This window comes from Cricetulus griseus, chromosome X, assembly GCF_003668045.3.
Source record: "Cricetulus griseus strain 17A/GY chromosome X, alternate assembly CriGri-PICRH-1.0, whole genome shotgun sequence".
Taxonomy (NCBI): domain Eukaryota; kingdom Metazoa; phylum Chordata; class Mammalia; order Rodentia; family Cricetidae; genus Cricetulus; species Cricetulus griseus.
The window spans coordinates 84,279,227-84,292,037 of NC_048604.1; the positions used below are offsets into that span (position 1 = coordinate 84,279,227).

Sequence of the window (12,811 nt, forward strand, 5' to 3'; positions counted from 1 at the left end):
TTAAGGAAATTTGATTATTACTTAGTCCTCTGTTGAGTACTACAGATATATCTGCTTAAAGAAGAAAGCTGGCTTGCCTAGGAAATTATATACAAAACAACCTCAGCCAACAAATTACATCAGTTACTAAAGTCTCCATGCAGAACAAAAACAATACAAAAAGATTCCATGACTCCTCCAAAGATTATGAATCTCATAACAATGGCTCCCAATGAGAAAGACTTAGACAAACTTATAAATAATTTAAAAGAATTGTGATAAATATTATCAAATAACTCAAAGAAGACACAAACATCCTCTAAGAGAACACACACACACACACACACACACACACACACACAATTCAATAAGAAAGTAAATTTGAGATATGAAAGTAAAGTTCAATAAAGATATAACATGATGATGGAAGTGAAAAAATTAAGTCTAACAATAACAAAATGTAGTATGAATGCAAGAGATTATCAGAGCTTGAAGACAAAAAAGATAATTGAATTATTTTGTAAAGGTCAATGATTTCTTTTAATTTATAGAAAATGGGAGTTTTATAATACCACAAAAGATCAGTTTTTCCAATTATGGGTATGGAAGGAGAATACCAGGCTAAACACATATAAAACATTTTGTGATAACAGATTTCTCATGTTTTCAAATAAACTATATAATTTTCATGATTTATAAACAACAGAAACAATTCAAACTTACCAATATGCAACCAGAAATGCAATGTCCATCTGCCACCAGGGTACTGAAGGACCAGGTAGCATGGCAGAGGAGGTTGGGAAATTTGAATACAATGCATAGTATTTCAGAGAGACAGTTTGAACTGTTCATATTCACAGGAAATAATTATGCCACTGAGAAAATGAATCTTTGTATTGTTCAAAATGTTGCAAGCATTCAAATATTAAATGGACAGTATAACTCATAAAGTGCATCATACAAAAGTGAGACTTTGTCAAAATATATGTGATTTTGTGCCAAGTTGTCACTTAATGGCACTGTTTCAAACTGATTAGAGATTAAATTTTCCTCATTTATTATGTAGATTGTGCATATAAAACAAAATCAGTGGTGAAATAAAGTTTGTATATTAAATATAAAGATGTTTATATTGCAGAAAATCTCAAACTATAATTATATATAAAAAATGAATCTATTTTATAAATTCTGAATTAAATGTTTAAACATTTCCAGTTGATTCTACCTCAGCAACACTATAGGACATGTGATGCATTTTTATAGCATTTATCTAGCATTTTATAAATTAATGTAACATATTTCAAATTAAAGTAATAATTTGTACCTACTTTATACTTACCTTTTACATTCTAGTTTATCAAAATACTCTTCTTAGACCATGTCATTTAAAAACATAGTTTGAAAGAATATTGTTCTGAAACATAACTGAACTGCTGGAATAATACATTCATAAAGGACTTTGAATAGTATATAAATTTACTGTTAAAATATAAAAAAATAAAATATTACATAGCCTTTTTGAGATTATGTTAAGGATATCACGAAAATAGAGGTGGAAGAGTAAGTGTGGATGAGAATGATTTCCTTACATTGTAAGAAATTTGTAATTTCTCAAAAAATCCTAAAGGTTGTACAACTTGAGCTCACTTTGTACCTTATTGCTATTTGTGTGTTTCAGAAAGGCAAACAACAAAACTTATAAAATTATCATTCTGACTACATATAATTTTTAGACCATTCTTAATAGAAAAAGTAAACAAACCAACACATTTATCTACTAAAATATAACCCACATCTAAAATCTAGAGGAAATTTCAAATGCAAATGCACTAGCATTTTAGAAAATGTAAACAACGGAAAACAAATGCCATCACAATATGGGTGGTGGCTTGAATGAGAAATGTCTGCTATAGTTTTGGACATTTAAAGACTTTTTTGTTGTTTGTTCGTTTTAGAGACAGGTTTTCTCTATATTGCTTTGGAGCCTGTCATGGAACTCACTCTGTAGACCAGGCTGGCTTCGAACTCACAGAGATCTGCCTGTCTCTGCTTACTGAGTGCTGGGATTAAAGGCGTGTGCCACCAACACCCAGCACATTTAAATACTTGATCCCCATTATTGTTGCACTATTTGCCAGGTTTAGGTGGTATACCCTTGCTGGAGGAAGTGTGTCACTTAAGGTGGTCATTCTGATTATTAATCTATCGTTATTTGCAGGTTTTTATGTTTGCTTTGTGTTTGGTTTAAGATACGAACAGTAAATTCCCTATCCCTGCCATCTGCTGCCTGCTGCCTGCTGCCATGTTTACCCACCATCATGGATTCTAACAATGTGTTACCACAAGCCAAAATAAACTCTCTTATATATTTCCTTGGTTATTGTATTTTATTATGACAACAGAAAAGTAAACTAATATACCACGCCATGTTTAAATGTGTGTGTGTGTGTGTGTGTGTGTGTGTGTGTGTGTGTGTGTGTGTGTAGATATGCATGCATACATACATAGATATATAGGTTAAATAAAGTTACACTTCTTGGAGTGATAACGCTCCCATTTATGAACCATCTTACAAAACTTTGATACTGGGCATGAAATATACCTCTAAAATTACTGGCCAGTGGAGTTCAAGTAATCCCCATAACATTATAGGGTATTACAAATGTTCTTGGTTGCTTCCCATAATTTGAAGGTAATGCCATATTGCTGAAGTTATTGAATATTTCAGATATAGGACATGGAGGAATTTAGCTAGAACTGACATGGAAGTCTCCTCCCTGAGGAATGGCTATCATATAATTGGAAGGATCTTATGGAATCTTCAAAGGGAAAGGTAGTAGTACTATGTAGCTGTAAGTCTTTGAACCACAACAATGACTTGACCAACAATTTATTCACAATGCTGTAATGCAGCATTTCTATCTTTGTGGGTAACCAACAGCTTTCTTCTTGGACTTAAAACTCACTCAAAAGGAATGTATTCATACAAAGTACTGTAATTCTTGTCAACTGCTTAGGGCTGGATAGATTAAACCCAAAAGAGGCAAACCTAATATTGCCATTTCCCTAAACCAATATAAGTTCTAACTATATTTGAAATGACTGTTCTTATACTCACAGATATGTGTAGCCATCAAAGAATCTTCTTTTTGTAAATGATGAAGACTATTAAAGAGATCCACAACTTATCAAAATGCAAATAAATGACCATAGAGTGCCCAAACCTAGTATATATCTAGAAAAAAACCCTATGCCTATGACACAAGGAAAATCACAGAAGAGAGGGTGGAAAGGTTTTAAAAGTCAGAGGCTTTCTTATGTGTCTTTCAGCCATTTTAGATTCCTCTATTGAAAACTGTCTATTTAGTTCTGTACCCCACTTTTTAATTGGATTGTGTGGATTGTGTGGGTTTTTTTTCTGCAGATTTTTATTTGAATTAGAAACAAGATTGTGTTACATGACAATCTGGAAGCAACCTAGATGCCCCTCACCTGAAGAATGGATGGAGAAAATGTGTTACATTAACACAATGGAGTACTACTCAGCACAAAAAAAAACAAAAAAAACAAAAAAAACATATATATATATATATATATATATATATATATATATATATATATCAAAGGATTAGGCTGTCAAAATCAGCTGTTCTAAATTATCTATAATCAAGGAGTGACTAGATTTACATGTTGTCTGTTTAATTCCCTAATGAAATCAGAAACTCTATCTGATAGACCAAAATCTGAAATTATGACTTTATTTTTAGCTCATTTACTTTGGTTTAGAATGTTTAAACTCAAATGGGAAGATATCAGTGCCCATAGAAGTGGCTCAGTTCCATATGGACTGAAGGTCAGAGAGTTCAAACCTAACATTGCTGTTTCAAAGTTAACGCCCTAAGACCTAGAGATCTAAGATGTGGCTACTGAATGATGTTTGGCCTAACATGTGGTAACTGGATATATTACCTAGAAAACAGAATACTTGATCTAAGATGCCTTTACTAGATTTCTTTTTTCTTTCTGAGACAGGCTTTCTCTGTGTAGCTTTGGAGCCTATTTTGGCACTCCCTTGTAGACCAGGGTGGCCTCGAACTCACAGATTCTCCTGCCTCTACCTCCTGAGTGCTGGAATTAAAGGCATGTTCCACCACTGCCCAGCTAGATTTCTTAATCCTCAAGGCCAGATAACAGGAGGTTTGATCTAAGGTGTGGTTAATTGATGCTTTGATAATTAAGGAAGTAATTCTTTCTGTTTGTTCCTTGTATCACTGTTAAGGAAGTCCTTTGGCCTTTCCCCACTTTTGGTTGTGGTGTATAAGAACTTTGTGCAACGGTAAACTTAGGGTTGATCACAGTATTTACTGAGTGCCCTCCCGACTCTATCTTCTATTTCTTGTCTATTTCTTTCCTCAATCCACACTCCTCCTTTCAAGCATAGACCGTATAAACTGTCTGAGCCAGACAGATTGAATGTAAGTTTAAGGGTTATCGTCATCAATTAAGACTGGCAAGACCTCAATTATGCACTCTTTTGATATGCAGCTTAAAATGAAAGCTTCTTCTGGTTTAAAAGCATATTTTTTTCATTTGTTTGCTTATATGTTTGTTTTTCCATTTAATGATTTTAAATTTATACCACACTGTATATGGAAAATGAAAATAAAAAGGAACAGGAAGAATAAATTGGATCTACTATTAACTTTGGAACACCAGAAAATTCTATCTTGGTGAATAAAATACTATTTTATGATTTGGAGTGTTTTACCTTTACATTTTATTTCTTTCTGAAATATCATTTTTTTTGCTTCTGCTATTTATACTCATAGATTTATTCTGTAAGATGTATAACATATGGGAATGGAAATTATTAGAATTATTCCCTTAAAACACCATGAAACTGGCTATAATCTCAGAAAAGTTTCCTGTTTACAATTATAAAATGTATATTATCAGTATATAATGGCATCAGTGAGTTAACACTTGCTCATGATATGCTGTTCATACATTGTATAATTTCAAAACCTAAAATTACTTGAGGGAATGCAGGAATTTGACATATGTTCAAGGCATAAAGCACTATAACATAGTTACCTGTGTCCAGTAAATTAATTTAAAGATTCTTCTAGTTAGTGGGCATATTCACATATATGGAGTTAGAAATTGTGAAAATAAATCTAAATTCATTTTCAAATGTATATCCACAATGTATATTCTGCATGTGTAAAATATGTGTAGTGGTTCTCAGCTACTTTTACTGTTTCCTATAGTAGTGATGGAACAATCAAAATAGGAGAATAGCCAGCAATAAGTGAATGAAGGTCATTCTGGCATTTTTTCAACTGAAAGCAGCAGACAGTCAGTAAAATCTTTATAAGATTCATAAGAAGTGAAGTATGGAAAATCAAAAATACCCAACCTGAAACAATTTTCCTCTCCGTTTCAGTTATATCAGAGTAACCCAAAAAAGTTTCTAAATTTTCTGCTGACTGGGTGTACCTGGACTTAATAATTCTGGAGTGCAGTTTGTGTATTTGGATTCTTTTTATTACCTGGTCTGATTTGTAAATATAAATCTCATTGGTTCCAGTCATTGCTATGGAATTTTAAGAAATAAATTACTCTATTTATATTCTGTTATTTTTGCTTTTAATACAATTGGATGATATTTTTGAGACAGTGTTTCTCTTTGTAACAGCCCAGGCTGTCCTGTAAGTCTCTGTGTAGACCAGGTGGGCCTGGAACTCAGAAATCTGCCTGCCTCTGCCTCCCAAATGCTAGGATTAACAGTGTGTGCCACCATTGCCTGACTCAATAGAATGATTTTATTTGTAATTGCTTCAAAGAAATACTTAAGGATTTTGGCATTCAGAATCATAGTATTTTTTAATTGCCCTAAGTCTAGGGTTTTACTACCTAGAATATAACCGTGTGTATCTAAATGAGGTTGTGTGTTTTATTTGGTTCAATTTAAGGTATATATGGCACTAGGCAGCTGAAACGTTTCAAATGGTGATTTGTTTTCGTCATTAGTATTTGAAATAAAATATATAGGACAACATGTGCTATTTTAAGTACGTAGTTTTATGATTAAAAATGGTTAAGGCTTGTTTATGTAAATGCATACCACTAACTACTGGGGAACATAGTTTTTCTAAAAGGTAGATGCATAAGTTTCTGTTTTCTAATCATGACAGATAATTGATAAGTAGATATAATGGTTAAATTGGGCACTTTTCAATATGAATATGGGAAAGGTATGTATCATCATCTGCATATACTTTTCTGTCCAGTAAAACACAAATGTCAGAAGTTTGTCACATGACATATTTTCCCATACAGGTATAATGGTTTTATATTTGAGTCTCTCAATTTAAACTGAAGAAAAGGAAGGATGTATTTAGAAATCGCGTTTAGTAGCAAAACTAGTAGTGCACCACATGGTGGAGACAGACACTCACAAATCTCCAGGATCAGCATCTCTCAGAAGATCTAAGCTTTTAGGTAAATGAATAGCAACCACAGAAATAATTCACATGCACTGTTTTCTTTTTGTCTGTCTCTTATTGATGAATTGTAACAAGAATGCAATTTCTGATGGGGAACAGAAAGCCCACTCATTTTTAAATTGGTATCAAACTATGACCTACATTTAAGGAATGATATTTCAGTCTTTTTCTGCCAACATAAAACATTCAAATCCATTTCCATCATGAACACAAACTTTAGAAAATGTAATTTTCTGGCATTCTAAGTGGCTCCTCTATCTGAAACACTGCTTAAATTCTTATTTCACAGACTGGTTCTGTTCTCTTCAACAGGCATTTCAGCTGGAACTCTAAGAAATGCAACCCTGCAAGTAAATCTAGTACTTCATAACTTTGTAACAGAAAACAATTTATTTATAGTCATTGGCAAAGAACAGGTTGGGATGGAATAATGTTCAACAGTTTTCAGGTTCTTTTTATCCTTCAATGTTACATATTGTCATATATATAACAGAGGGGACTCACTGTCAAGAAATATCTTAAAAAGTTAAATGGAACCAGAAACACATGGAAATTTGATTTGAATTTGTTTGTCAGTTTGTCATGCCTATGAGATGTGCTGGGACAAGGGTGGTGCAGAGATTGGTCCAGTCTGAAACTCATGCCACAATATTGAGCCCACTCCTGACACTGCCTGGAGCATCAGGACCCAGAGCATGGAGAGGCCAAAAACCTAGGATATAACTTTCACAACTAGAGAAAAAATGGCAATGTAATGATGCCTAACAATAAATATTATGCTATACCAGTAGATTGGTACCTAGCCCAATAGTCATCAGGGAGGCTTCACCCATCAAATGATGGAAATAGATGCAGAGACCCACAGTCAAATATAAGGCCAAGCTGGAATCCTACAGAAGAGAGGGAGGAAGAATTGCAGGAGACAGAGGGGTGAAGGGCATTAGAAAAATACCCCACAGAATCAACTAACCTGGGCTCATAAGAGCTCAGGGAGACAGAATTAACAAACAGAGAACCTGCAGAGATCTGACCTAGGCCCTTTGCATATGTTAACCGTTTTCTTCTTGTGGGACCTCCTAATATTGAAAGCAGGTACTGTCTCTGACTCCTGCATTCTTTTGGAAACCTAATCCTCATAAGGGTCACCTTGCCCAGCCTTAATACAAGGGACGATTCTTAGTCTTACTTGCAACTTGATATGCAATGTTTTGTTGATATCCATGGGAGGTCTGCCCTTTTCAGAAGAGAAAGGGAGGAGGAGTGGATTGGGGATGGGGGTAGACAGGAGGTGGGGGTAGGGACTGGGAGGAAGAGAAAAGAAGAGAAACTTCATTTGCCCGGTGAAAAGCCTCACTATGCTTGGGGAGTGGGTGGGGCTGGCTTGGGACTTTGGGGGTATGAAAGGATGAGAGGGTGAAGGAATGGGGGAATGATATATAAAATAAGATTTTTTTTCTAAAACTAAAAAAATCAAGAAAAGAAAAAAATGTTAAGTGGAGCCAAAAACACATGGAAATTTGATTAGAACTTGTTTGGACTCTAAAGTCTTTTTTGCCCCTTTCTTTCTTACTTTTTTCCTAGACAGGCTTTGGAGGCTTTGGAAGCTGTCCTGGAAATAGCTCTTATAGAACAGGCTGGTCTCTAACTCACAGAGATCCACCTGCCTGTGCCTCTGAGTGCTGGGATTAAAACATGAACCACCAACACCCAGCCTACAAAGTTTTTTCTTAAAGTTCATTTCGTGTGTATTAATTTAACTGAGATGTTACTTGAAAGTAATATTAAACTACTATAGTTAACATATTAACATTTAACACACATATATGTAAAACATTCATATATATACAATATACATTCACATATATATGGATATATATATAATATATATATATATATATATATATATATATATATAGTTCAATTTGTAAAACATTATATTTGTATGTCTGTTTTCAGGGCTGACATTTTATAATTTAGAATGCCAAAGGAACTATTATATCATATGCATGCACGTTTATAGAATAGTGTACCAGCATCAAACCGTTATTTTAAAAAAAGCAAGTTTTTTTCCTAACAGCTCCCATTTTTACCTAAGACAATAATATCCTGTCTTTAATGTGCCTCTTATGATTTCACTCTAAAAGACTCAAACCTGAGTCTTTATAATTTTAAATAATGTATTTTTAAATTTTCAAAATCATACCATTAAAATTATTTCCTTTTATTCAGAAACCTTCAGTCATTCTGTATTCAAACATCCTTCCAAAGGAAATACAACTAATTTTTTAAAAGTAGAACTACTGCTTTGCATTTAGTTTATATTCATGTAGTACTCAATTCAGTATAAGTTTCTCATCACCATTTTAAAAAAATGTCTGATTTTAGATAGTCACGCAAATGATTAATATTGTAGTACTTGACTAGATCTTCATAAAGTTATTTTTAGTGCCTAAACTGATCAAACAACAACAAAAAAACAAATTTGCTATAATCTCTTTATCCATTACAGTATTTATTGTTCTTGTCCCAAGCTTGATTTTATCACCGTAATTCACCTCCAGATTAAATTTGTGATTTGTCTATTGTGATGGTATGCATTCCATAAGGAATCTATTCCTCTGGAATTTGCCATATTATGGAAAAATTCTTATCATCTGTCCCAAATGCTCTGGGACTTCATTTGTTAAATGTGGACAATGTGGTATACTATTAAATTCTAGTGTATGTATTTATACCCCGAGCAACAAATTGTGATTCAGTGCATTTGTAGTAGCATTTGTAGCCATGATCTACAAATCCTATTTTACACAGCTGTCTGCTTTTTAAAGTGAAATGCTTCCAGAATCACTATAAATAAGGTAGAAGATAAACTATGTGAATTACCCATTACTTTCTAATATCTCATACATCATTTTAGAGAGTTATTATTAATTATACTTTATTACTAGGTTTATAATATACATACGTGATTTGAAAAGTAGCTATTTACTGACGTAGTATATAGCTCATATTTAGGAATTTTAAATAATGTGGCTGGAGAGATGGCTCAGCAGTTAAGAGCAGTGGTTGCTTTTCCAGAGGTCCTGAATTTAATAACCAACAACCACATGATGGCTCGCAAATATACATAATGAGATCTGGTGCCCTCTTCTGGCATGCAGGCACACATGCAGGCAGAACACTGTGTTCATAATAAATAAATCTTAAAAATAATTTTAAATAATGATACATACATTTGCATGTTACTTAAAAACAATTTAGCTACTTAAAATACCATATAAAATATGTTAGGGTATGGAATTTACTTATTTAATTCCACCTTATATAGGATTCATTTCCACTTTAAATATCATTTTCCAGAAAATGTAGTTACAAATAATTCATAGTTTGGGTTGAAAACATGGGAGTATGTGAGTTTCCTCACATGAGCACATTTAGTGTGCTGCATAATAAAGGAGTGAATATTTATTTCTATCGTGTTGTTTGCTAATTGTTGCATACTAATATAAAACGAGAAACATATTTTATAGCTTTAATTCCCCTCATACAAAGTAGGTGTTTGTGAAATGTTTGAGGCTATTGGTGAAGAGAACAATAGATTATGTCTGTGCCATGTAAATTGCTATGGCTTCCCTCAAGGTGGAGTATTGTTCTGAAATATTTGTGAACTATAGATATCAGATATCTTGGCTGCACTGTCTCTATATGAAATTGGTGCACTGCATACTTTGGAAAATAAATCTCAGCATTATAACATGGACTTCTTTAAGCTCTTACTTTCCAAACATGCACACACTCAAATGAGTAAATGAAAGGAAACCTCTTCACAATTAATTAAACAATACTTACATGTGAACACCAACAGCATCCCACTGAGTTAAAAACATTAAAAACATAAAAATAAAATCAATGCTCATTTCCAGTTTGTTATACTTGCCTGGGCTTCCTGGGGCATCTGAGCTGCATCCACCTTGTCAGCAATATAAGCTGCCAACTGCTTGTCAATAAATTCAAGGGACTCCTGAATTAACTGTAAGGATTTTTCAATCTCCTGGGCAGACTGGATACTCTGTTCAAGCAACTTTTGTTTCCTCACAGCCTAAATAGAAGAATAAACAAGAGTAAATTATTTAAATGTTTACTCTTAGGAGATTCTCTGCAATTCTTGTCGTACAGTCATCGAAGAAACTCGGCTCTTCCACAATCACCTTTTTGTAAGACAGATTGCGTAGCTTTCTGGCACTCATTCAGCTCTGCTTATATAAATAAAAAGAAAAAGGAAAGAAAAAACAACAACTTAGTATACAGGATAAGAAGTGTCTGCAGAAAAAGTCACGGAATCATGCACTTCAAAGGAAGAAGCTGGAAGAAAACATCAGTCAAATCATCTCAGCTGTTGCAATCTGCCGTTCTCAGGCTGAATGTTCCTCTTGATCTTATTATATAGTTCAAGAGATTTGGTTTACTTAGAATAGGGTCACCGTCATCACAATCCAATTCAAGACAGATAATCCACTTCCACTGGCTAGACACATATACAATCTGTTCAGAATAGGCTTGTTTCGAAAAGAGAAATTTAGACAACCATCTGTTTAAGGATTTATTTTGAATACAATTTTTACCCTGCTTTGTGTGGTTGTTTCCCCTCCCTACTTTTCCTTTACAATTTGAATTATGGAAACTGTACAATTGAATTTGTGCTACTGTTGAAATAGCCAAATAAAAACTAAACTTAATATAGCTGTAATTACATGTAATTAGGCTAATTTAACAATTTTCATGTATTGTTAGCATGCTGAAGAGATTGTAAGGTTTATCTTCAAGGATCTAGTGACCTTTAAAAGAATGCTCCTAAAGGTAAAGAATAAGGCAAAAATCTTAATTGTAAATATCTTAAGTCATCCATCAAATAAAGGCATAGGCCTGAATGCAATAATATACCACTAATAACTCTTCTTTCCAAAGACTGAACTTGTATTTCAAAGTTTTATATTATACATATTTGAATAACAGCACATACACATGTGTATACATATATATGAGAAACATTAGAGATGTTATTATTCTTTGATAAAGCAACGTAGGGCATATTATTACTCAAGTGCAAATTCAAAGATATCTGGAAAACAGAAAAAGAACTAGAAGGCTGCATGTATAGTCTTCCTACATTTGCTACTTTCTAATATCTATTGCACACCCCTCCAATATCTTTAAAATTTTGAAAATATCGTTATTTGTTCATTCCTTTTTTATTATTCATATTTCATTATAGAAAGGTATGAGCTTCAAAGTTACACTTTGATGAAAATAAATCATGTCCTGTGGTCATATTTAAACACCATTAGATCTCTTCTCTCTTCTTCTCCCTTTCTAACAACAAAACTTTATATATTTATAGTATGACATTTTGATATTTGTATGTGCTGTGGAATATTAAATGAATCTATTTAACATTATCTGTTTAAATTATTATTTAACATAATCTATTAAATCTAAACCTAATTTCCTTTACATTCTTATAGTCTCTATTATTTTAAAATTTGCATTAATATGTCACATTGTAGTTTCTTTTAAGTATGTACTTATATTTGGATCCTTATTGCGAATAAGTTAAGGGATTCTGTCCAACTTGATCTTTGCTGAACACCAGTTCCAAGAGCATCACCAACAACTTTTTCATGAATGAATGATATGAGAGTTTATTTATATGAGGAAACCAAAAAGTTCAAGCACCTGAAGAATGGAATTATAACGAGAATAGAAACTAAAAAGTAACCATTACTTAAAAGATACTACATTTGAAGAATAACCCTTCCTGTTTATATTAAAGGTATAAGAATGGTATAGAATATTATATAAAACAACTTTTAATCTATTTTTATTAAAATATTCTAAGATTGATTACTGAGACCTTACCCTGTACTCTAATTAAAACAGTCCCCTTTATTTCAGTCAAAACATCCACCAAGTTTATTTCCACAGTGATTCAAATAACAATGGTCATAGTTATGAACACAGCCATCTGTATTGCAGTAAGAGACTATGTTTTACACAGTGTTCCTCCAGACAAGTGGGTCTCTAACCAGTGATACAATATTAACATTGTGATAGGTGGCTGCAGAAACCAATCACAGCACGAAGTAATTGTCTGATCAGACACTGCTTAAAATATGATCCTTTCTCTAATTTAACGCAAACCCAGCATATTCTTCAGTGCACATTTGTAGAATGTTAATGTAATTGAAAAGGTTATAATATAGCAGAATTCAAAATCGTATCTCTGACCTTGAATTTATGCTTCTAAGTCTGACCTCATTTTTTCC

General features: G+C 33.1%; 1 protein-coding gene across 1 annotated transcript in view; it reads right to left on the reverse strand.

Annotated features, from left to right (window-relative positions):
• Dmd (dystrophin) overlaps window positions 1-12,811 on the reverse strand; it is a 1,637,847-nt gene that overhangs the window by 1,264,896 nt on the left and 360,140 nt on the right. Inside the window, exon 25 of the mRNA XM_035449892.1 lies at window positions 10,426-10,587. Within this exon, the coding sequence (XP_035305783.1) occupies window positions 10,426-10,587 (162 nt within the window). The remainder of the gene's footprint in view (window positions 1-10,425; window positions 10,588-12,811) is intronic.